The sequence below is a fragment of the Amblyraja radiata genome, chromosome 14 (genome assembly GCF_010909765.2).
Source record: "Amblyraja radiata isolate CabotCenter1 chromosome 14, sAmbRad1.1.pri, whole genome shotgun sequence".
In the NCBI taxonomy this organism is placed as follows: Eukaryota; Metazoa; Chordata; class Chondrichthyes; order Rajiformes; family Rajidae; genus Amblyraja; species Amblyraja radiata.
The window spans coordinates 2,117,762-2,144,024 of NC_045969.1; the positions used below are offsets into that span (position 1 = coordinate 2,117,762).

Consider the following 26,263-nt stretch of genomic DNA (forward strand, 5'->3'; position numbering starts at 1 on the left):
TGTATGTGACAATAAATCAACCTTTGAACCCTTTGAACCTTTGAACCTTTGAGTTATCAGGCAACTGAAACGTCCTCTCTCCAACTAGAGAGTGGTCCTGACTTCCCATCTCCCTCATTCGAGACCCTCAAACTATTTTTAATCAGAGAGAGACACAAAGTGCTGGAGCAACTCAGCGGGTCAGGCAGCAAGTCTAGAAGGGTCCTGACCCTAAACGTCACCTGTTCCTTTTCTCCGGAGACGCTCCAGCAGTTTGTGTCTCTCTTTGTGTATAAACCAGCATCTGCAGTTCCTTCCTACATATCTTTAATCGGACTTCACTGGACTTTATCTTGCACTAAACGCTATTCCCTTTAGCCAGTATCGTTATGCTGTGGGCGGGTTGATTAGACAATAGACAATAGGTGCAGGAGTAGGCCATTTGGCCCTTCGAGCCAGCACCGCCATTCATTGTGATCATGGCTGATCATCCAAAACCAGTACCCCGTTCCTGCCTTCTCCCCATATCCCTTGACACTGCTATCTTTAAGAACTCTGTCTAGCTCTCTCTTGAAAACATCCAGGGAACCGGCCTCCACCACCCTCTGAGGCAGAGAATTCCACAGACTCACAACTCTCTGGGTGAAGAAGTTTTTCCTCATCTCCGTTCTAAATGGCCTACCCCTTATTCTTAAACTGTGGCCCCTGGTTCTGGACTCCCCCAACATTGGGAACATGTTTCCTGCCTCTAGTGTGTCCAATCCCTTAATAATTTTATATATTCCAATAAGATATTCCTCTCATCCTTCTAAATTCCAGTGTATACAACAAGCCCAGCCGCTCCATTCTATCAACATATGACAGTCCCGCCATCCCGGGGATTAACCTGGTGAACCTACACTGTACTGATTGGGGATAATCAGCAATGATCACAAAAATGCTGGAGAAACTCAGCAGGTGAGGCAGCATCTATGGAGCGAAGGAAATATGCGATGTTTCGGGTTGAGACCCTTCTTCAGACCCGAAACGTCACCAATTCCTTCGCTCCATAGATGCTGCCTCACCCGCTGAGTTTCTCCAGCATTTTTGTCTACCTTCGATTTTCCAGCATCTGCAGTTCCTTCTTAAGCATTGAATGGCAGTGCTGGCTTGAAGGGCCGAATGGCCTACTCCTGGACCTATTGTCTATTGTCTGTTGTCATCCTTCTAAATTCCAGTGTATGCAAGCCCACTCAGTCCATCCTATCAACATATGTCAGTCCCGCCATCCCGGGAATAGTGATCATGTAGAATCTTTCCGCTGACTGGATAGCACGCAACATTAAACTTGGTACACGTGACAATCAAGTTCAAGAGAGTTTATTGTCACGTGTCCCAGATAGGACAATGAAATTCTTGCTTTGTTTCAGCACAACAGAATATAGTCGGCATTGACTACAAAACAGATCAGTGTGTCCATATACCATTATATAAATATATACACACATGAATAAATAAACTGATAAAGTGCAAATAACAGATAATGGGCTATTAATGTTCAGAGTTTTGTCCGAGCCAACATTAATAGCCTGATGGCTGTGGGGATGTAGCTATTCCTGAACCTGGTCGTTGCAGTCTTCAGGCTCCTGTACCTTCTACCTGAAGGTAGCGGGGAGATGAGTGTGTGGCCAGGATGGTGTGGGTCCTTGATGATGCTGCCAGCCTTTTTGAGGCAGTGACTGCGATAAATCCCCTCGATGGAAGGGAGGTCAGAACCGATGATGGACTGGGCAGTGTTTACTACTTTTTGTAGTCTTTAGTCATGTAGCCATGAACTAACCTAAACTTTCCACCGTTATTGCTCTCTCGGCAGGGTATGGATGGTGTGCCTGGATGCTCATCATCGGCTCGGTAATGTTAATCCTCGCAACCTTCCCCATCTCCATCTGGTTCTGCCTTAAGGTAAATAAATGTCTCTTCTTGTGGCTTTGAAGGGTTGTTCAGCAACTGTCCCCAAACCCCAGCTATTGCAGAGAGACACGAAACGCTGGAGTAACTCAGCGGGTCACGTGACATCTCTGGAGAAAAGGAATAGGTGACGTTTCGGGTCGAGACCCTTCATCAGACTTCTCCAGAGTCTTGCAGAAACGCCACGGGTCAGGCAGCATCTGTGGAGAACATGGATAGGTGACGTTTCACAGAGTGCTGGAGTAACTCAGCGGGTCAGGCAGCATCTGTGGAGAACATGGATAGGTGACGTTTCACAGAGTGCTGGAGTAACTCAGCGGGTCAGGCAGCATCTGTGGAGAACATGGATAGGTGACGTTTCACAGAGTGCTGGAGTAACTCAGCGGGTCAGGCAGCATCTGTGGAGAACATGGATAGAGACCTTTCTTCAGATCTTCTTCAGCCCAGTCCTGACCCGAAACATCATCTATCCACTTTCTCCGGAGATGCTGCCTGACCCACTGAGTTACTCCAGCACTTTGTAGTTTTTGTTTGTAAACCGGCATCTGCAGTTCCTTGTCTATCTTTGGTGTAAACCGGCATCTCCAGTTCCTCTCTGCACACCCAGCCACTGCATCTCATCCCAGACCCTCTCTCGAACCGAGGGAGTTTAGAGTCATAGTCACACGGGGTGGGAACAAGCCCTGTGGCCCAACTCTTCCACCCCGACCAAAACGCCCACCCAAATTATCAATATCCACACATTTCCGGGTGGATTATTCTAGAGACGGAAGCAAATGTGGATGCTGCCGAACCGGCTGAGTTCCTCCTGCACGATGTGTTTTGTGAAGAGTTTCCCCCATCAAGTGCAGCACGTGCAAACCTTAGACCCTGAGGTGTGTGCCAGAGAGGAGTTAGTTATCCTTAGCAGCATCGATATACCGAACAATCCACCGGGTGGCGCCGCCTGCGATGGCAGCCTCGCCAACATTCTGTCTGTCCTTTTTGTCTTTTTTTTCTGAATTTTAATGTGTTTTAAAAGTTTGTGTTAATGTTTTCTGGTTTGTTTTATGTGGGGGGGGGGGGGGGGGGGGAGGGGGGAGGGGGGGAGGGGGGGAGGGGGAAACCTTTTTTTTCAATCTCTTACTTTGCCGGAGAAGCGATTGTTTTCCGGGTGGTATCTCCGGTCGCTCTGCGGCCTAACATCATGGAGTTGGATGCCGTGCTCGGGACTGACTTTGAGCCCCACCGCGGGGACGTGGACTTACCATCGGAGCCTGCGATTCCTTGCCTGGGATCGATGCTCCAACCGCGGCCTGCGGACTTTAACATCGAGGAGCTCGCAGTCTCGGGTAGAGGCCGACGTTGGGAAGCTGCAAATGACGCACGACGTTCGACCAGTCCTGACCCGGGGCAGATCGCCCGGCGCGGGGGAGCTGAGATTCCCCCCCGATACAGGATCTTGATCGCCCCGACGAGGAGGCCCGCCACTGGCTACGGGAATAAGATTGAAGGTTCGAGACCCCCGACCGCTGGAGAACAAAGAAGGGAAGAGATTGAATGTTTTTTTCGCCTTCCATCACAGTGAGGAATGTGGAGGAGTCACTGTGGTGGATGTTTATGTTAAAATGTGTTTTGTTACAAGCATAAGGTGCAATAGGAATTTAAAATATAAATGGTACCAGGATCTGGTAACGGGGGGTATAAAATAAACTTTTTTTTAAAAAACACGGTTGGTATATCCTTTTTTGCGGAGTTTTGTGTTACAATAGAGCGATTGTTTTTCCTTTTTTTTTTTCTTTTCTTTCTAGGGTCTTATTTCATTTCTTTACTTCCTTCTCTAATTTCTTCCCCAAGGGGCTTTCTTCTCCCAACACTTTCCTGCACCTTCACGATTCTTGCTCACTTTCCTTACTTCTTTTATTTCTACCTTTTTTAAAGCTCAAAAAACAAAGTGGTACAACAAAAAATAATAAGATATATCTGATGTGTATTACTGTAATTTACTGTACTTCTAATAAAAATAAAATGTGTTTTGTGTGTTCTGTTGCTTTTTATTGGTATGACTTTACGGCAAATCAAATTCTTCATATGTTGCAAAACATATTGGCGAATAAAGTATGATTGTAATTGTGATCATGGGGTCCAAGTACTTATCTCCCTGAAAGTGGCAACACAAGTAGAGAGAATGGTTTGGTTTAGTTTGGTTTAGTTTAGGTCTCAAGAAAGGTCTCGACCTGAAACATCACCCATTCCTTCTTACCAGAGATCCTGCCTGACCCGCTGAGTTACTCCAGCTTTTCGTGTCTATCTTTGGTTTAGTTTAGTTTAGTTTAGAGATACAGCGCGGAAACAGGCCCTTCGGCCGCACCGAGTCCGTGCCGACCAGCGATCCCCGCACATTAACACTATCCTCCACACACTAGGGACAATTTACAATTTTATCGAGGCCAATTAACCTACAAACCCGCATGTCTTTAGAGCAGTGGTTCTTAACCTGGGGTCGTGACCCCCTATGGAGGTCGTTTTGGGCTTTGCCGGGGGTCATGTAGGGGACACAAATAACATATCAATTTGTTGAGCCCATGTTTAGGAACCTAACAAAGGTACATATCACATAGAGTATTTTGTTCGCGTATGTGCGTACTGGTGCCAAAAAGAACCATTGCTTTCGAGTGTGGGAGGAAACTGGAGCACCTGGAGAAAACCCACGCAGGCCACGGGGAGAAGGTACAAACTCCGTGCATACAGCACCCGTAGTCAGGATGGAACCCGGGTCTCTGGCGCTGTGAGGCAGCAACGCTACCCGCTGCACCACCATGACGCCCGGGGAGTTGTGGAAAGTATTTAGATTGAGGTTAATTAATTTTAATTGTAATTAATTTAATTTAATTTATTAGAGCCAAGTATGTAAAATCATACAAAGAATTTGATTTGCCACACAGTCATACCAAAAAAAGCAACACAATGTGATGGAAGACAATAACGTATTATCTTCTTTCTCCTTTTCTCCCGCGGTCGGGGCAGTTGAACCATCCGCAGTCGGGGCGATAGAAGCTCCCGCGTCGGGGTGGTCAAAGCTCCTGCGGTTTGGAGCTCCCGAAGTCGGTCCCCAACCAAGGGACCGCGAGCTCCACAATGTATCATGCGCAGGCTCCCGCGGTTGGAGCTCCCAGAGTCGATCCCCAGCAAGAGGCCGCCAGCTCCTCGATGTTAGGCTGCAGCGCGGATGGAGATACGATACGGAAAAAGTCGCATCTCCATCGAGGAAAGAGATTTAAAAGGTTTCCCCCAACCCCAGATAGACTAAAACATACATTTAACAACAGACTGAAAACAACAAAAGAAGAAAAGGTCGAGACAGGCCGTTGGCGAGGCTGCCATCCTACTACAGCGCCACCTGCAAAGTAAATGAGAGGGACCAGTCAGGGTCCGGGGGGCAAGGCGCACCGCCACTCCTTCTCGGGTCCGCAAGGGGGAGCAGTGGCGATGCTGTCAGCGACCGAAGGCCTGTGACGGGATCTAGGGAGTGGGCAGGGCTGAAGATGTCCTGGTTGGGTTGCTCCTGGGCCTGGCCTAGCTGGCCATCCGCGAGTCACGGCGCCAGGCGGTGGAGGGCTTCGCCCGAGCCCGATGCCTGCCCCTTTACCAGGGTTACGTCCGCCGGTGCCCGGGTGGTGTTAGAGAGGGACATCGTGGTCTAGTAGTTATTTAGTACATTTGTAACATCACTGTTTGCAATTTAGAGCCTGAATAATCTGGTGATTCTGGAACATGGTGTTGGGGGGGCACCACGAGGTTGTGACGTGCAGGGTTGGTGGATGATGGGCTCGTCGTGGCTGAGTGATGATGTGTTGGTGTTGATTGTCCGTTTCTTGCAGACTGTCCAGGAATACGAGAGGGCTGTGATATTCCGACTCGGCAAACTCCTTCGTGGGGGGGCCAAAGGACCAGGTAGGCTTCCCAATCCCTGGCACGGAACCCAGAGCTTCAACCCACTGGCCAGAAGCGATAGGAGTGGAATTAGGCCATTCGGCCCATCAAGTCTACTCTGCCATTCAATCATGGCTGATCTGTCTCTTTCCCTCTTTCTCCTCCCCTGCCCAGCTCTCCCACAGCCCACTGCCTCCGTCTCTTCCTTTCTTCTTCCCGCCCCCCCCCCCACCCCCACATCAGTGTGAAGAAGGGTCTCGACCCGAAAAGTCACCTATTCCTTCGCTCCATAGATGCTGCCTCACCCGCTGAGTTTCTCCAGCATTTTTATCTATCTTTCCCTCCTAATTCCATTCTCCTGCTTTCTCCCCATATACCGTGACACCCATACCAATCGACAATCTACCTAGAGTATCTCTGCTTTGAAAATATCCATGGACTTGGCCACCACAGCCTTCTGTTTCAAATAATTCCACAGGTGAGAATTTCCTTCTCATCTCGTTCCTAAAGGAACGTCCTTCAATTCTGAGGCTGTGACCTCTGGTCCTAGACTCTCCCACTAGTGGAAACATCCTCTCCACATCCACTCCATCCAGGCCTTTCACTATTCTGTAAGTTTCAATGAGGTCCCCCCCCCCCCCCCCCTCGTTCTTCTAAACTCCAGCGAGCACAGGCCAAGTGCTGTCAAACGCTCCTCATAAGTTTGACCCACTCATTCCTGGGATCACAATAAACAATAGACAATAGGTGCAGCAGTAGGCCATTCGGCCCTTCAAGCCAGTACTGCCATTCAATGTGATCATGGCTGATCATCCACAATCAGTACCCCGTTCCTGCCTTCTCCCCATATCCCTTGACTCCGCTATCTTTAAGACCCCTATCTGGCTCTCTCTTGAAAGTATCCAGAGAACCGGCCTCCACCGCCCTCTGAGGCGGAGAATTCCACAGACTCACGACTCCCTGTGAGAAAAAGACTCTTGTAAACCTCACGCCAGTGTGTCTGCTTCCCACTGGCCTGATTCAGGAACAGCTCCTTCCCCGCTGTTGTCAGACTCAGCCAAACATAGACCAGTGCAGCACGGGAATAGGCCCTTCGGCCCACAATGTCTCTGCAGAACACGATGCCAAAACCAACTCTTATCTGTCTGCATGTGATCCACATCCCTCCATTCCCTGCATATCCACGTGCCTGTCCAAAAGCCTCTGTTACGCCACTATCGTATCTGCCTCCACCACCACCCCTGGCAGCGCGTTCCAGGCACCCACCACCCTCTGTGTGGAAAATAACTTGCCCGCACATCTCCTTTAATCTTTGTCCTTCACACCTTCAATGTTACGCCCCCTTCTGGCTTTTCCATGTATTGCGTTCCCATTCACCTCGCGTCAACCACACTTAGAATCAAATGATTGCAGGATTAACACAGAACACGTTGATTTTGAGTGTGTGGGAGTGCTGGTTTGGTCAACGTCTTCCACTCTGTTATCAGGCTTCTGAATGGTCCTTCCATTCCGTTCTATTTATGGGCGGCACGGTGGCGCAGCGGTAGAGTTGCCGCCTCACAGCGCCAGATACCCGGGTTCCATCCTGACTACGGGTGCTGTCTGTACGGAGTTTGTACGTTTCGCCCTGTGACCGTGTGGGCTTTCTCCGGGTGCTCCGGTTTCCTCCCATGCTCCAAAGATGTGCAGGTTTGTAGGTTAATTGGCTTCAGTAAAAATTGTAAATTGTGGCTAGTGTGTAGGATAGTGTTAGTGGCTTGGACTCGGTGGGCCGAAGGGCCTATTTCTGCACTGTATCTCTAAAACTAAAAGCGAAAAAACAGCTAGGGCACTGTTCGATTCACCTCTACCCCATTGCGGACATTGGGGTTAGTCTCTGGAACTGATGCGCTACAATGCTGAGAACTATATTCTGCACTCTGTATCTTTCCCTTTGCTCCACCTCTTGTACTTTAGTTTGACCTGATTGTATTTATGCATGGGATTGTCTGATCTGATCTATACAGCATGCGAAACAAAGCTTCTCACTGTACCTCGGTACACGTGACAACAATAAGCTTAACTACAGAAGGCCATTTGCTACAGTAGGCTGTGGAGACAATAGACAATAGACAATAGGTGCAGGAGTAGGCCATTCGGCCCTTCGAGCCAGCACCGCCATTCAATGTGATCATGGCTGATCATCCCCACTCAGTACCCCGTTCCTGCCTTCTCCCCATATCCCCTGACTCCGCTATCTTTAAGAGCCCCATCTAGCACTCTCTTGAAAGTATCCAGAGAACCGGCCTCCACCGCCCTCTGAGGCAGAGAATTCCACAGACTCACCACTCTCTGTGTGAAAAAATGTTTCCTCATCTCCGTTCTAAATGGCTTACCCCTTATTCTATGTTATCCCACTTTCCCATCCATTCCCTAAACATTGGGGACAATTTACAGAGGGCCGATTAACTTGCAGATCTGCACGTCTTTGGAATGTGGAAGGAAACCGGAGCACCCGGAGGAATCTCATGCAGTCACAGGAAGAGGGCGGCATGGTGGCGCAGCGGGTGGAGCTGCTGCTTCACAGCGCCAGAAACCCAGGTTCCATTCTGACTACAGGTGTTGTCTGTGCGGAGTTTGCACGTTCTCCCCGTGACCTGCGTGGGTTTTCTCTGAGATCTTCGGTTTCCTCCCACACTCCAAAGACGTTGGATAATCGGCTTGGTGTAAATGTAAAATTCCGGGCTAATAATGGGAAAAAAGCTCATACTTAAATTCTGGAAAAATGCGCCCACACCAACAATAAAAATGTGGATATCAAATATGTTTGAAACATTACATCTGGAAGAGATGAGATTCCTCTTAGCAGGTAAAGCAGACCAATTCCAAAAGACGTGGTCTACGTTTCTGGACCTATTACAAGCATGAGGTGCAATAGTAATTTTAAAAACAAATAAATAAATAAATGGTATCAGGACCTGGCAATGGGAGGTAAAACAACAAAAACAGACTTGGTTGGTAGTCCCCTTTCTGCGGAGTTTAATGTTATAATAGAGCGATTGTTCCTACTTTCTTTTTCTTTCTTTTCTAGGGTCTACTTTCTTACTTTACTTCCTTCTCTAACTTCTTTTCTAAGGGGCTTTCTTTTCCCAACACTCTCTTGCACTTCACGACTCTTGCGCACTTTCTTTACTTTCCTTACTTCTATCTTTTTCTTAAAGCTCAAAAAAATGAAGCGGTACAAAAAATGTATTAAGATATATGTGTTGTGTATTATTGTAATTTACCGTACTTCTAATAAAAATAATTAAAATTTAAAAAAAAGTAAATGTAAAATTCTCACTCGTGCGTTCAGTATTAAAGTGCGGCGCGGACTCGGTGGTCCGAAGGGCCCATTCCCGCGCTGTATCTCGAAACTAATAAAAAAAACTAAGAGCGTGCAAACTCCGCACAGACAGCTCCCGAGGTCAGGATGGAACCAAGCTGTACCACTATGCCGCCCTTGCGTTTAAGTTTCAACTTGTTTAAAAGGCTGATGATATGTTTTGTTTACCTTTAGGTCTTATATGGTTCATTCCTTACACTGATAGCTTCTCTCTTGTTGACTTGCGGACAGTGTCATTCTCTGTACCACCTCAAGAGGTAGGTGTGGTGGTTGTTTGCTACGTGCTGGTGGGGAAGGTGGAGACTAGTTAACTGTTTGCCGAAATATATCGTGCCAATGGTTGCACAATCTCCATGATCAGCTTTGTTGTTGTTTGTTTGTTTATGTGTGTATGTCTGTGTGCAGTGTGAACTGTGAGGAGGATGCTATGTGGATGCTGGGTGACTTGGACAGGTTGGGTGAGTGGGCAGATGCATGGCAGATGCAGTTTAATGTGGATAAATGTGAGGTTATCCACTTTGGTGGCAAGACCAGGAAGGCGGATTACTATCTGAATGGTGTCAAGTCTGGAAAAGGGGAAGTACAATGGGATATGGGTGTCATTGTACATCAGTCACTGAAAGTAAGCATGCAGGTACAGCAGGCAGTGACATGTTGGCCTTCATAACAAGAGGAGTTGAGTACAGGAGCAAAGAGGTCCTTCTGCAGTTGTACAGGGCCCTAGTGAGACCACACCTGGAGTATTGTGTGCAGTTTTGGTCTCCAAATTTGAGGAAGGACATTCTTGCTATTGAGGGAGTGTCATATGCTGATAGAATGGAGCGGCTGGGGTTGGATACAGTGGAATTTGGAAGGATGAGAGTGCATCTTATTGAAACATATAAGATTATTAAGGGATTGGACACACTAGAGGCAGGAAACATGATCCCATTTAGAATGGAGATGAGGAAAAAATTCTTCACCTAGAGAGTTGTGAATTTGTGGAATTCTCTGCCTCAGAAGGCAGTGGAGGCCAATTCTCTGGATGCTTTCATCTACAATTATCTGGAATCAGTACCCCGTTCCTGCCTTCTCCCCATATCCCCTGACTCCGCTATTTATAAGAGCCCTATCTAGCTCTCTCTTGAAAGCATCCAGAGAACCTGCCTCCACCGCTCTCTGAGGCAGAGAATTCCACAGACTCACAACTCTCTGTGAGAAAAAGTGTTTCCTCGTCTCCGTTCTAAATGGCTTACTCCTTATTCTTAAACTGTGGCCCCTGGTTCTGGACGCCCCCAACATCGGGAACATGTTTCCTGCGTCTAGCGTGTCCAAACCCTTAACAATCTTATATGTTTCAATAAGATATCCTCTCATCCTCCTAAACTCCAGAGTGTACAAGCCCAGCCGCTCCATTCTCTCAGCAAATGACAGTCCCGCCATCCCGGGAATTAACCTTGTAAACCTATGCTGCATCCCTCAATAGCAAGAATGTCTTTCCTCAAATTAGGAACAACATTCCATGCTGTATCTCTAAAACTAAACATGACTTTGACACCATCATGTTTCCACTAGTTTAGTTTAGTTTAATTTCGAGATATAGCGCGGAAACAGGCCCTTCGGCACACCGAGTCCGCACCGACCAGCGATCCCTGCACAGACCAACAGGCCCTGGTACTGAAGGCTGATAAATCCCAAGGGCCTGATGGTCTGCATCCCAGGATACTTAAGGAAGTGGCTCTAGAAATCGTGGACGCATTGGTGATTATTTTCCAATGCTCTTTATATTTAGGATCATTTCCTGTGGATTGGAGGGTAGCTAATGTTATCCCACTTTTTAAGAAAGGCGGGAGAGAGAAAACAGGGAATTATAGACCAGTTAGCCTGACATTGGTGGTGTAGAAGATGCTGGAGTCAATCTTAAAAGATGAAATAGCGGCACATTTGGATAGCAGTAACAGGATTGGTCCGAGTCTGCATGTATTTACGAAGGGGAAATCATTCTTGATTAATCTTCTGGAAAATTTTGAGGATGTAAGTAGGAAAATAAACAAGGAAGAGCCAGTGTACCTGGACTTTCAGAGGAAAACTTTTTCACACAGAGTTGTGAATGTGTGGAATTCTCTGCTCAGAGGGCAGTGGAGGCTGGTTCTCTGGATGCTTTCACGAGAGGATTAAATAGAGCTCTTTGGGATAGCGGAGTTAAGGGATATGGAGAAAGGGCAGGAACGGGGGTACTAATTGTGGATGATCAGCCATGATCACAGTGTATGGCGGTGTTGGCTCGAAGGGCCAAATGGCCTACTCCTGCACCTATTGTCTATTGTCTATTAACACTATTCTACACACACTAGGGACAATTTTTAAAAAACATTTATCCATTTATACAAAGCCAATTAACCTACAAACCTGTTTGTCTTTGGAGTGTGGGAGGAAACCGAAGATCTCGGAGAAAACCCACGCAGGTCACGGGGAGAACGCAAAAAATGCATCAGACAAGCACCTGTATTCAGGATCGAACCCAAGTCTCTGGCGCTGTGGGGCTGTAGTTCTACCACTACGCCACGATGGGAGAGTCTAGGAGAGTCTAGGGCGAGCCCTCGCCGGGGGTCGCCGGAGGGGAGCGCTCTGTTCGCTGGCCCGCGTCAGCCTGAAGCCGCGGTCTGCGGAGTTCCAGCTGGTGGCGTCTGGAGCCTGGGATCCTTCGTTGGGGATCCGGAGGAGAAGAGCTCCGACCAGCGGCCCGTGGCCTACCTCTACCGCGGGCGCTGCGGGGACTTACCAACCCGGAGCAGGGTCCCTCGCCGGGGATCCCTGGAAAAGAGCTCTGACCACTGGCCTTGCGGTCTGCGGTGCTTCTGGCTGCGGCGCGGCGGGGACTTTAAATCTTCGACCGCCGGCCTGCGGCCTACACCATCTTGATGCCGCGGTCTCCGGTGGGGAGGCACCGATTCAGGACTTGCCTGGACTTACCTTGTCTGTACATCTGGACGCCCGCAGCGGCGACTGCGGAGGGTTGAGGTCCCGACCACGGGGGAAAATGGAGGAGGACTGGCCAAACATTGTGCCTTCCACCAAAGTGATGAATGTTGTGGTGGATGTTTTGTTAAATTTTTATTAGGTATTGTGTGTTTTTTTAAAATTGTACCGCTGCTGGCAAATTCATTTCACTTGCACTAGGAATTTCTTGAGCCAGAGGGTGGTGAATCTGTGGAATTCTTTGCCACAGACGGCTGTGTAGGCCAAGTCAATGGATATTTTTAAGGCAGAGATTGCCAGATTCTTAAATAGTACGGGTGTCAGGGGTTACGGGGAGAAGGCAGGAGAATGGTATGATGGTGAAACATAGAAAATAGGTGCAGGAGTAGGCCATTCGGCCCTTCGAGCCAGCACCGCCATTCAATATGATCATCCAGAATCAGTACCCTGCTCCTGCCTTCTCCCTGTATCCCTTGATTCTGTTAGCAATATGAGGTAAATCTAACTCTCGGTTGAAAACATCCAGTGGATTGGCCTCCACTGCCTTCTGTGGCGGAGAATTCCACAGATTCCACAAGTGTCTGGGAAACTTTGCTGACCGCTGAGCTTTGTTGCAGGTGCTGTCGAAGGACTCTGTGACGGTGATGGTGGACGCTATAGTGTACTACCGCATCTTTGATCCGGTGCGTTCGGTGGTCAAAGTGAAGAACGTGGCCAGTGTGACTCACCTCCTGGCCCAGACCACACTGCGCAACATCCTGGGCACCCGCAACCTGTCCGACATCATCTCGGATCGCATGAACATGGCTCAGCAGATGGAGGTATGGCCCGGGCAATCAACCCCTCCCCCCCTCGACCCACAGCCTGGTCTACCTGTCCAGGTGTCTTTTAAATGTTGTTGTCGTACCTGCCTCAACTACCTCCTCTGGCACCTCGTTCGCTAATGGAAACAAGGGGGAGTATACGGGGTGAAGGCAAGAACCGGGTACTGATTCTGGATGATCAGCCATGATCACATTGAATGACGGTAGACAAAGATGCTGGAGAAACTCAGCGGGTGAGGCAGCATCTATGGAGCGAAGGAATAGGTGACGTTTCGGGTCGAGACCCTTCTTCAGACTGATGTGGGGGTCTCCGCCTCTTCCTTTCTTCCTCCAGCCTCTCCCCCCCACCCCCACATCAGTCTGAAGAAGGGTCACGACCCAAAACGCTCCATAGATGCTGCCTTACCCACTGAGTTTCTCCAGCATTTTTGTCTACATTCGATTTTTCCAGCATCTGCAGTTCTTTCATAAACACATTGAATGGCGGTGCAGGCTCGAAGGGCCGAATGGCCTACTCATGCACCGATTTTCTATGTTTCTATGACACACTCACCGGGGCTCAGCGGAATGAGAGGAATCATCCAGCAGATAGAGATAGGGATACAGCGCAGAAACAGGCTCTTCGGCCCACCGAGTCCGCACCGACCAGTGATCACCCCGTACACGAACACTATCCTACACACTGGGGACGATTTACGATTTTTAAACGGAAACAGGCCCTTCGGCCCAACTCGTCCGTGCCGACCATCTAAGCTGGTCCTATTTATCTTGTCCTTGATGGCACCAGTCAGAAACACAACTCGATGGCAAATCCTTGGTGCCACATACTCTGTAGCTGGCTCCAGATGTAACACATTCCCAGTTAGCCTTTGTTTTGAGTTCAGAGATACAGCGCAGAAACAGGCCCTTCGGCCCACCGAGTCCATGCCGTCCAGCGATCCCCGCACACTAGCACTATGCTACACACACACGAGGGACAATTCACAATTTTACCGAAGCCAATTAACCTACAAACCCGTACACCTTTGTCGTGTATTGTGTATCGCCTTTCCGCTGACTGGTTAGCACGCAACAAAAGCTTTTCACTGTACCTCGGTACACGTGACAATAAACTAAACGCTATTGTTTCTCCCGCCTTGGGCACAGATAGGTGCTCACCCTTATAGTTTCCCCCTTCTTCCCACTGATGGGTGCTCACCCTTATAGTTTCCCCCTTCTTCCCACTGATGGGTGCTCACCCTTATAGTTTCCCCCTTCTTCCCACTGATGGGTGCTCACCCTTATAGTTTCCCCCTTCTTCCCACTGATGGGTGCTCACCCTTATAGTTTCCCCCTTCTTCCCACTGATGGGTGCTCACCCTTATAGTTTCCCCCTTCTATTAATGGGTGCTCACCCCTATAGTTCTGCCCTTGACCCCCACTGATGGGTGCTCACCCCTATAGTTTCCCCCTTCCTCCCAATAATGGTGCTCACCCCTATTGTTTCCCCCCCCTTCCTCCACTGATGGGTGCTCACCCCTATTGATTTCCCCCCTTTCTCCTGTCGAAGGGTGCTCACCATCAGTTCCCTCCCCGCCAACTTCCTCTCACCAGAAGTTCCCCATACTCCTCCTCATCAATGGGTGTTCACCTCTGGTATTCCCCAGTCCCCCTCACCGTTGCAAACTCACCTCACCACCCAACTTGTCCACGTTGACCAACAAGCCCCATCTGCCTGTGCTTGGCCCATATCCCTCCAAACCGATCCTGTCTCACTGTTAAACGTTGCGACAGTCCCTGCCTCAACGACCTCCTCCAGCACCAAGCCACACTTCCTGCATGAACGGGGTTGTTTTTCAACGTTATTCCCTTATCGTATCTATACACTGGAAATAGCTCGATTGTAATGATATACTGCCTTTTTTTACTTGGCATCATGGTCAGCACAGACATTGTGGGTCAAAGGGCCTGTTCCAATGCTGTACTATATTCCATGCTCTGTAAAGTTGACCAGAGCATCAACTATAACATTTCTCTGGAGCGTCGGAGACTGAGGGGAAACCTGATAGAACTATATAAAGTATGAGAGACGCAGAGAGGGTGGGCAGTCAGAACCCATCTACTATCTACCTCATTGGTGACCCTCGGACTATCCAACACCCAAGGCTTGGTGCGGTTTAGTTTATTAATGTCACGTACAGTGGGGTCCAGTGAAAAGCTTCAGCTTGCAGGCTGCTTGGACAAAGAAAAGACTATACGCAATTACAGTCCACAGTCCGAGACACCTCAGACTGTCCTTGATCGGACTTTGCTGGCTTTATCTTGCACTAATCGTTATTCCCTTATCATGTATCTGTTCACTGTAAACGGAGATGAAGAAAAACGTTTTCACCCAGAGAGTTGTGAATCTGTGGAATTCTCTGCCACAGAAGGCAGTGGAGGCCGATTCACTGGATGTTTTCAAGAGAGAGTTAGATAGGGCTCTTAAAGATAGCGGAGTCAGGGGATATGGGGAGAAGGCAGGAACGGGGTACTGATTGTGGATGATCAGACATGATCCCAGTGAATGGCAGTGCTGGCTCGAAGGGCCGAATGGCCTACTCCTGCACCTATTGTCATCATGTATTGTCTTTCAGCTGACTGGATAGCATGCAACAAAAGCTTTTCACTGTACCTGGGTACATGTGACAATAAACCGGACTGTAAATTGGTTCAAAGACGGTGACGTTCCGCGCTGTGGCCCCCGCTGGCCTCTGACCACCGACCTCCACATGAGGTGGGGACAATGCACTGGGGCTCAACAACTGCCGCTAAAAATCCCCTCCTGCTCGAACCTTGGACAGAAAAAAACACCCCTGTCCGCACTCCGAGTGCTGGCTTCTGCTGTAATTTATAAACATAGAAAAACATAGAAAAATAGGTAGGAAAGAACTGCAGATGGTGGATTAAATCGAAGGTAGACACAAAATGCTGGAGTAACTCAGCGGGTGAGGCAGCATCTCTGGAGAGAAGGATAGGTGCAGGAGTAGGCCATTCGGCCCTTTGAGCCATTACTGCCATTCAATATGATCATGGCTGATCATCTAAAATCTACCCCGTTCCTGCTTTCTCCTCATATCCCTTGATTCCGTCTTCCCTAAGAGCTCTATCTAACTCTCTCTTGAAAACGTCCAGTGAATTGGCCTCCACTGTCCTCTGTGGCGGAGAATTCCACAGATATAGCCGGCTCTGTATTGCTGAATCTTGTACCATTTATCTGTGGACTTTGGACGGCTTCATTCTTGATTAGTTCGGGTGTCAGGAGTTACGGGGAGATGGCAGGAGAATGGTGTTGAGAGGGTAAGATGGATCAGCCATGATTGAGCGGCGGGGTAGACCCGATGGGCCGAATGGCCAAACTCTGCTCCGAAGACTTAGTTTAGAGATACCGCAGAGAAAACTGGCCCTTCGGCCCACTGAGTCCGCGCTGACCAGTGATCACCCCGTACACACTGGGGACAATTTACCACCCACGCTAATTAACCTACAAACCTGCGCGGCTTTGGAGTGTGGGAGGAAGCCGGAGCACCCAGAGGAAACCCATGTGGTCACGGGGAGAACGTACAAACTCCGTACAGACAGCACCCGTAATCAGGATGGAACCCGGGCCTCTGGCGGTGTAGGGCAGCATCTCTACCTTAAGGTCATAAGTGATGGGAGTAGAATTAGGCCATTCAGCCCATCAAGTTTACTCCACCATTCAATCATGGCTGATCTATCTCTCCTTCCTAACCCCATTCTACCACCCCTTCACCTCTGACACCCGTACTAATCAAGAATCTATCTATCTCTGCCGTAAAAACATCCACAACAGCCGCCTGCCCAAGTTTTGTTTTGCTGACAATCTCAGGCATCCTGTGGGGGTAATTGTCATCATTGATGTGCTTTTGGCCAGCGACCAGGGAGACCCCCAGTGTGAATGCCGTGTCCTTGTCACAGGGCCTCCTGTTCGAAGCGTCGCAGGTTTGGGGCGTCAAGGTGGAGCGCGTGGAGTTCAAGGATGTGCGGCTGCCATCGGGCCTGCAGAGAATGATGGCGGCAGAGGCAGAGGCCGTGAGGGAAGCCAAGGCCAAGGTGAGGGGGCGAGGGGTGAAGGTGAGGGGGCGAGGGCAAAGGTGAGGAGTAAAGGTAAGGGGGCGAGGGGCAAAGGTGAGGGTGCGAGGGGTAAAGGTGAGGGGTCGAGGGGCAAAGGTGAGGGGTTAAGGGGTAAAGGTGAGGGGCAAGGGGGAGGGGGGCAAAGGTGAAGGGGCAAAGGTGAGGTGGCAAGGGGCAAAGGTGAGGGGCAAGGGGCAAAGGTAAGGGGGCGAGGGGCAAAGGTGAGGGTGCGAGGGGTAAAGGTGAGGGGGTCGAGGGGCAAAGGTGAGGGGTCAAGGGGTAAAGGTGAGGGGCAAAGGGGAGGGGGCAAAGGTGAAGGGGCAAGGGGCAAAGGTGAGGTGGCAAGGGGCAAAGGTGAGGGGTGAGGGGCAAAGATGAGGGGGTGAGGGGCAAAAAATGAGGGGTGTGGGGCAAAGGTGAGGGGGCAAGGGGCAAAGGTGAGAGGGAATGGCTGGGGGGAAGGTGATAGGGTCAGGGATAAGGTCACAGAGACTCCATGAATGGCAAGACTAGTGTGAGGGATCTACTGTCATTCCCATTCCATTATGTGTTTCTAAGACGTTCTTGTTTAATTTATTATTGTAACGAGGTGCTGTGAAAAGCTCCTTGTTGCGTTCTATCTAGTTTAGTTTTGTTTATTTTGTTCAGCGATACAGCGCAGAATCAGGCCCTTCGGCCCATCGGGTCCGCGCCGACCAGCGATCCCCGCATACTAACACTATCCTACACACTAGGGACAATTTACTGTTTTTTTTAACCGAAGCCAATTTACCGACAAACCTGAAAATGGATGCAAAAAGCTGGAGTAACTCAGTGGGACAGGCATTATCTCTGGAGAGAAGGAATGGGTGACGTTTCGGGTCGAGACCCTTCTTCAGACCTGTCTGTCTTTGGAGTGTGGGAGGAAACCGGAGCACCCGGAGGAAGCCCACGCAGGTCACGGGGAGAACGTACAAACTCTGTACAGACGGAATCCGTAGTCAGGATGGAACACGGGTCTCTGGCGCTGTGAGGCAGCAACTCTACCGCTGCGCCACCGTGACGCCATATTCAGCCAGAGGAAAGGATCACAAGAGACATTGTTTGCTGCTGGGGTGTGGGGCTGCTCGATGTGCTTGGTGTGATGTGAGGGCAGGGCCACGGAGTGAAGCCACGATGACTCCCGACATCACAGTCCAGAACCAGGGGCCACAGTTTAAGATTAGATTAGATTAGATTCCTTTATTGTCATCCAGACCTTTCGGTCTGAATGAAATTTCGTTGCCTGCAGTGATACACAATAATAATAAATAACAAATACAATAAACACAAATTAACATCCACCACAGTGAGTTCACCAAGCACCTCCTCACTGTGATGGAGTCAAAAGTCTTAAAGCGCTTTCTCACGGGGCGACTTGACACAAGATGTAACCAGAGTGAAGTGGTCGTGGTCTACAATACAATACAATACAATACAATACAATACAATACAATACAATACAATACAATACAATACAATTCAATTTATTGTCATTTGGACCCCTTGAGGTCCAAACGAAATGTCGTTTCTGCAGCCATACATTACAAACAAATAGACCCAAGACACAACATAATTTACATAAACATCCATCACATTGCTGTGATGGAAGGCCAAAAAAACTTATCTCTCCACTGCACTCTCCCCCCCCCCCGATGTCAGAGTCAAAGTCAAAGTCAAAGCCCCCGGCGGGCGATGGCGAATTGTCCCGCAGCCATTAAAGCCACGCCGGGTGATGCAAGGCCGCACACCGGGTCTTGGTGTTAGAGCCCCCGGCGCGCGCTCGCAGTCCCGCAGCCATTCCATGCCGCGCGGGGCGGTGCTGTAAAGCCCCGCTCTGGTGCTCTTCAACCCCGCAACCCCGTCTAGCACGATATCACACGATATAACGGGGGGTAGATAAAGAGTTCCCACGGGTACTCGGCATTTCTGTTATTTGTGCGAGTGACTTGTCCGTCTCCCGAGCTTTCCCGTTAAATCTTGAATGAACATTGTGAATCCCCATTCATAAAAGAGAAGGTAATTGCGCGGGAGGGTTAATAATTGACAATCTGCTGCTGCCTGCCCGCTGAGTTAAAACGTTCCCACGGTCACGATATACAGTGTATCGTGAGTCTTGCGTGGGAACTTTTTAACTCAGCGGGCAGGCAGCAGCAGATTGTCGCTCCCTTCAGTTTCACCCCACCTATACCCCTCTGCTTCCCGGCCATGTGTGTGACCCCTTCCCTCCCCTCTTCAGCTCCCCGCCCATTGCACCGGCGCGGGGGCTTTGCACTGTCTTCACGTCGGCGATGCCAGCAGGTCAGTGCCAGTCACCGGAGACGTCAGGACCAACGGGACACCGACCCCCAGGCCCACTGCAAGCGCTGAGATCCCAGAGACCCACAGCCAGCAGCAGCGCAGCCCCGTTCCAACTCCAGAGGAACACGCTCCCCGTAGGGACAGAAGCTGATGGTGTGCAAGGTACGTCTTGTTCTTGGGGTTGCGGATGAGGGGGCGCAGCTCGGGCTGTGACGTCTCCGTACAGGAGCTGAGACTGGGAACTGTGGGGTTGTTTGCAGTTGCAGAGGGAAGGGGCAAGGGCGGTACAGTTCACAGTCTCAGCTCCGAGTCGAGCCGCCGCCGCCTCAGCCCCGAAGTCGGCCAGCCTAGTCCTGGCTGGCACTGCCTCCGGAGCCTCGAGGTCGGTCGCAGTTGGAGACCGCCAGCTCCGCCATTAGGCCTCAGCGCAGACGGAGGCAGAGAAGGGGTAATACGACAAGAGAAAGTCGCATTCCCCCGAAGGAAGAGACAAGAAAACATGTTTCACCCCCCCCCCACACACACACAACACAAACAAATAAACTAAAATTTAACTAAAACAAGACAAAAAAAAAACAACAAAAAAAGTAAAAACAGACGGACTGCAGGCAAGCCGCAGCTAAGAATAAGTAGCAATGTTACAAAATTTTGAGATTTTAAAAATCAAGTCTGCAATTTATCCCATCAGATAAAGCATAAAAAGAAGTTTAATTTGACACCTAATTCACTTTCGTATCTTCAGTATTAAAAAAGTTATGGCCATTTTCATACTCGGAAATTAGCATCTTGTTCCCTATTGATTTTCCATTGACTTAACACAAAAGCTGTGATCGAGGATAGTCTAAAGCCCATAACTTTATTAAAAATTAAGAGAACTGAAAGAAATGTTCAGTTATTATAGATTGAAGCATTCTGAAACAAATATTAAACAATCTTACTTGGATGACCTGAAATTAAAGCATATAATTAGTTAGTTACCCAATTGTAGCTAATTCCAAAATGCAATTACTAGATCTAAACATCTATCCATTTCTTAAGGAAAGATTAACATTTTTAAATAGCCTAAGTTCCAAAGAACATTCAGACAAGAATTCACAATAAAACATGATTTTTAAATCTCATTGACATTAATTTATAGGCCAAATGGAATGAATTTAGTATTCAATTGCTGTAAATTAATGGCCATTTAAATCAGCTTTCGAGTGGGATCCTGTGGAACTCTGTGGAACGCGCTGGTTTGGAACGTTCCCATTGCGGTGAATTTGTACCCCATATGCCCAGAAAAATACTGCGGGATTTAATGGGCCCCCAAATTAGCTACTCGCAACATAACATTTTGTATAAAGGGATCTTAAGAAGCGCTTTTTAATGTAAAAATAAATAACCTACCTTGCGTTGTCCCCTACGTGATATCCATCCCGTTGGCGGCGGTCGCAGGTTTAGAAGATGATTTTTAACCTACTATAACAATTAAATTAACCAATTAAGTTTAAAAATAGCCGCAGCGAACGAACCTCGCAGCGATTTTTCGTCAGCAACTAAGTAGGCTGAACAACCTCGATTTGAATAGCCGAGAGAAAATCGCGTTTTAAACCCGCCCCCCCTCTCAAAGGCGCCAAAATCGCGCACACAGACCTGCAGCGCACCTGAAGGTAGGTTTTGCAACATACCTAGAATAAGGTGTAAACCATTTAGAATGGAGATGAGGAAACACTTTTTCACCCAGAGAGTTGTGAGTCTGTGGAATTCTCTGCCTCAGAGGGCGGTGATAGGAGTAGAGTAAAATGGGTGCTTGGTGATCCGTGCGCAGCTGAAGGGCTTGGTCCAGTGCTCTATGACTCTCACACAGAGCTGGGGAGCTGAGAACCAGAGGACATTGGTATAAGGTGAGGGGGGAATGGTTTAATGGGAATCTGAGGGGTAACCTTCACACACAGAGGGTGGTGGGTGTATGGAACAAGCTGCCAGAGGAGGTAGTTGAGGCTGGGACTATCGCAACGTTTAAGAAACAGTTAGACAGGCACATGGATAGGACAGGTTTGGAGGGATATGGACCAAACGCAGGCAGGTGGGACTAGTGTAGCTGGGACATGTTGGCCAGTGTAGGCAAGGTGGGCCAAAGGGCCTGTTTCCACACTGTATCACTCTATGACTCTAAAACATAAGAGGGGAGGAGGAAGATTTAATAGGAAGGTGAGGGGCAACTTTTCCACACAGAGTGTGGTGGAACGAGCTGCCGGAGAAGGTAGTTGTGGCAGGTACAATAACAGCATTTTAAAAAGTAGCTCAGCGGGTCAGGCAGCATCTGTGGAGAACATGGATAGGTGACGTTTCACAGAGTGCTGGAGTAACTCAGCGGGTCAGGCAGCATCTGTGGAGAACATGGATAGGTGATGTTTCACAGAGTGCTGGAGTAACTCAGCGGGTCAGGCAGCATCTGTGGAGAACGTGGACAGAGCTGGGTTGTGAGCTACACTAGGTGCTGTTCCTCCAGTTTGCATGTGGCCTCACTCTGGTAATGAAGGAGGCCCAGGACAGGAAGGTCAGAGTGGGAATGGGAAGGGGAGTTACCTGGGAGATTCGGTAGGAACTCTCTTATTCCGGATTGCAGAGAATTGTGAATGTAACTGGGTCCATCACACAGACCAGACTACCTACCATTTGTCTGAAGAAGGGTCTCGACCCGAAACGTCACTCATCCCTTCTCTCCAGAGATGCTGCCTGTCCCGCTGAGTTAATCCAGCATTTTGTGTCTACCTACCTACCTTTGACCACCGGGTGGCGATTCGATGGCAGTCTCGCCAACAGTCTGTCTGTCCATTTTGTCCTTTTTTAGTTATTTTTAGTGTGTTTTAAAAGTTTGTGTTAATGTTCTCTGGTTTGTTTTATGTGGGGGATTTTTTTTCAATCTGTTACCTTGCCGGAGATGCGATTGTTTTCCGGGTGGTATCTCCGGTCGCTCTGCGGCCTAACATCACGGAGCTGGCGGCCTCGCTCGGGACTGACTTTGAGCCCCACCGCGGGGACGTGGACTTACCATCGGAGCCGTTTCCTTGCCTGGGATCGACGCTCCAACAGCGGCCTGAGGACTTTAACATCGAGGAGCTCGCAGTCTCGGTTTGAGGCCGACGTCTGGAAGCTCCAAACCGCACGACGTTCGACTAGTCCCGACCCAGGGTAGATCGCCCGGCGCGGGGAAGCTGAGATTCCCCCCCCGATGCAGGAGCTTGATCGCCCCAACGAGGAGGCCCGCCACTGGCTACGGGAGTAAGATCGTCACGTTAACGGAAGGCTCGAGGCCCCCGACCGCTGGAGGACAAAGAAAGGAAGAGATTAAACTTTTGTTTCGCCTTCCATCACAGTGAGGAATGTGGAGGAGTCACTGTGGTGGATGTTCATGTTAAAATGTATTTTGTGTGTTCTGTTGCTTTTTATTGGTATGAATGTACGGCAAATCAAATTCCTCGTACGTTGTAAAACATCCTGGGCTAATAAAATATGATTATGATTTACACTTTATGTTGCTTCATGAAAGCAGCCAACATAATCAAAGATAGACACAAAATGCTGGGGTAATTCAGCGGGACAGGCAGCATCCCTGGAGAGAAGGATATAAACAAAAACATAATCAAAGACTTGTCCCACCCCGGTTATTCCTTCTTCTCCCCGCTCCGATCCGACAGAAGGTACAGAACCTAAAAATGAACCTAAACTCCCCAGGTACTTTCCCTGCAACCGCAGGAGATGCAACACCTGTCCTTATCCCTCCATGCAGGGACCTACCTGAACAATTCTTTCAGGTGAGACAGAGGTGCACATGTACCTCCTCTAGCCCCATCTACTACATCCGGTGTTCCCGATGTGGGCCCCTGTACATCGGTGAGACCAAACGTCGATTCAGTGACTGTGTCCCTTAACACCTATGCTCAGTCCGCCGAGGATTGCGTGGTCTCCTGGTGGCCAAGTATTTCAACTCACCATCCCATTCCCACACTGACCTTTCTGTCCTTGGCCTGCACTGTTCAAGTTCAAGTTCAAGTGAGTTTATTGTCATGTGTCCCTGTATAGGACAATGAAATTCTTGCTTTGCTTAAGCACACAGAAAATAGTAGGCATTTACTACAAACCAGATAATGTGTCCATATACCTGTACCATGATATAAATATATACACACATGAATAAATAAACTGGTAAAGTGCAAATAACAGAAAGTGGTTATTAATAATCAGTGTGAGGCCACACTAGAGGAACACCACCAGTGGAAGCTTACAACTGGAGAGAAGGAATGGGTGACGTATCGGGTTGACCTGAAACGTGTCTGAAGAAGGGTCTCAACCCGAAACGTCACCTATTATTCGTTTGCTGCCTGGCCTGCTGAGTTGCTCCTTCTGTTTGTTACTGCATCTTCAATGGGAGGGAGGTCAGTCTGTGCGGTGGTCTGGGCTACGTCCACAATTCGCCGTGATGTCGCGAATCTGTGGAATTCTCTGCCACAGACGGCAGTGGAGGCCAATTCACTGGATGTTTTCAAGAGAGAGTCAGATTTAGCTCATAGGGCTAACGGAATCAAGGGATATGGCGAGAAGGCAGGAACGGGGTACTGATTGGGGATGATCAGCCATGATCACATTGATTGGCAGTGCTGGCTCGAAGGGCCGAATGGCCTACTCCTGCACCTATTGTCTATCTGTGGTGGGAAGGGAAATATGCTGGGGATTATTCTAGGAACAAAGGTTATAGACAATAGACAATAGGTGCAGGAGGAGGCCATTCGGCCCTTCGAGCCAGCACCGCCATTCAATGCGAACATGGCTGATCATCCACAATCAGTACCCCGTTCCTGCCTTCTCCCCATATCCCCTGACTCCGCTATCTTTAAGAGCCCTATCTAGCTCTCTCTTGAAAGTGGGCGGTGGGGGTAGGTTTTGGAGATGAAACATTTCCTTCTGCATCTCCTGCACCCATATGGGAACTACACTCGCCCCCCCTGCAGGAACTATACATCAGGAGGTGCAGATCCAGAGCCAGCAACATTTTGGGGGACCCCTTCCACCCCAGCAACGGACTGTTCCAGCTGCTACGGTCAGGCAAACGCCTCCGCTGCCACGCTGTGAAAACAGGATGAGACGTAGTTTCTTCCCACAGGCCATTAAGACTGTAAACTCTTATCCCACCAGGGACTAATTTACTGTTGTGTTGTGTCTTTTTAAAATTGCTGGGTTTTTTTCTCTCACCAATATGTAATTACTGTCTGAAGAAGGGTTTCGGCCCGAAACGTTGCCTATTCCCTTCGCTCCATAGATGCTGCTGCACCCGCTGAGTTTCTCCAGCTTTTTTGTGTACCTCCGATTTTCCAGCATCTGCAGTTCCTTCTTAAATAATATGTAATTACTTTCTGTTCTATTCTATATTGTAGTGTTTTGCACAATCCGCGAGCATTGCCACTTTTCATTTCACTGCACATCTCGTATGTGTATGTGACGAATAAACTTGACTTGTCTTGTCCATGTCTCTGTGTTTCCACGTCTCGTTGTTAACGCCCCGGTACGTGGTGTCTCTCCCTCTCTCTCTCTCTCGTCGCAGGTGATCGCTGCTGAGGGTGAGTTGAATGCGTCGCATGCGCTGAGGGATGCGGCCGCCGTGATGAAGAGGCACCCGACGGCCCTGCAGCTGCGGTACCTGCAGACGCTGACCGAGGTGGCGTCCGAACACAACTCCACCATCTTCTTCCCCGTGCCCATCAACCTGATGAGCGGCTTCGTGAGGAAGTGAGCCTGGGTCGACGGGGGGTGGGGGGGGGGGGGGGGGGCGGAGTCTCAGGGAAAAGGAGGGGGTGCACCTCAACATCCTACAATCCTGCACTCATGTTTCCTGCCTCTAGCGTGTCCAAGCCCTTAACAATCTTATATGTTTCAATGAGATACCCTCTCATCCTTCTAAACTCCAGAGTGTACAAGCCCAGCCGCTCCATTCTCTCAGCATATGACAGTCCCGCCATCCCGGGAATTAACCTGGTAAACCTATGCTGCACTCCCTCAATAGCAAGAATGTCCTTCCTCAAATTAGGAGACCAAAACTGCACACAATACTCCAGGTGTGGTCTCACTAGGGCCCTCTACAACTGCAGAAGGACCTCTTTGCTCCTATATTCGATTCCTCTTGTTATAAAGGCCAACATGCCATTTGCTTTCTTCACTGCCTGCTGTACCTGCATGCTTACTTTCATAGACTGATGTACAAGGACCCCCAGATCCCGTTGTACTTCCCCTTTTCACAACTTGACGCCACTTAGATAGTAATCTGCCTTCCTGATTTTGCTACCAAAGTGGATAACCTCACATTTATCCGCATTAAACTTCATCTGCCATGCGTCTGCCCACTCCCCCAACCTGTCCAAGTCACCCTGCATTCTCATAGCATCCTCCTCACAGTTCACACTGCCACCCAGCTTTGTGTCATCTGCAAATTTGCTAATAGACCTCGGGCGGGAGTGGGGGAGAGGGAGGGGGAGGGGGATAGAAAGATGCCAAGCATTTGGGTTAACGTGTAGGAAGGAACTGTAGACCGAAGATAGATGCAAAAAGCTGGAGTAACTCGGCGGGTCTGGAGAGAAGGAATTGGTGACAAGGGTCTCGACCCGAAACGTCACCGAATCCTTCTCTCCAGAAATGCTGCCCGTCCCGCTGAGTTACTCTAGCTTTTTGTCTCACCCCTCCCCATCCCCACAATACCATCACACTTTTGTTTTACAGACTTAAGGTCATGAGGAATAGTAGAATAAGGCCATTCGGCCCATCGAGTGCACTCCGCCATTCAATCATGGCTGATCTATCTCTCCCTCCTAAC

General features: G+C 49.2%; 1 protein-coding gene across 1 annotated transcript in view; it reads left to right on the forward strand.

Annotated features, from left to right (window-relative positions):
- The window catches only part of LOC116980277 (erythrocyte band 7 integral membrane protein-like), a 40,276-nt gene extending 15,087 nt beyond the window's left edge, over window positions 1-25,189 (forward strand). The window contains exons 3-8 of the mRNA XM_033032345.1: window positions 1,832-1,920; window positions 5,787-5,859; window positions 9,377-9,459; window positions 12,778-12,981; window positions 16,942-17,076; window positions 25,001-25,189. Of these exons, the coding sequence (XP_032888236.1) occupies window positions 1,832-1,920; window positions 5,787-5,859; window positions 9,377-9,459; window positions 12,778-12,981; window positions 16,942-17,076; window positions 25,001-25,189 (773 nt within the window). The remainder of the gene's footprint in view (window positions 1-1,831; window positions 1,921-5,786; window positions 5,860-9,376; window positions 9,460-12,777; window positions 12,982-16,941; window positions 17,077-25,000) is intronic.
- The last annotated feature ends 1,074 nt before the right edge of the window (window positions 25,190-26,263 follow it).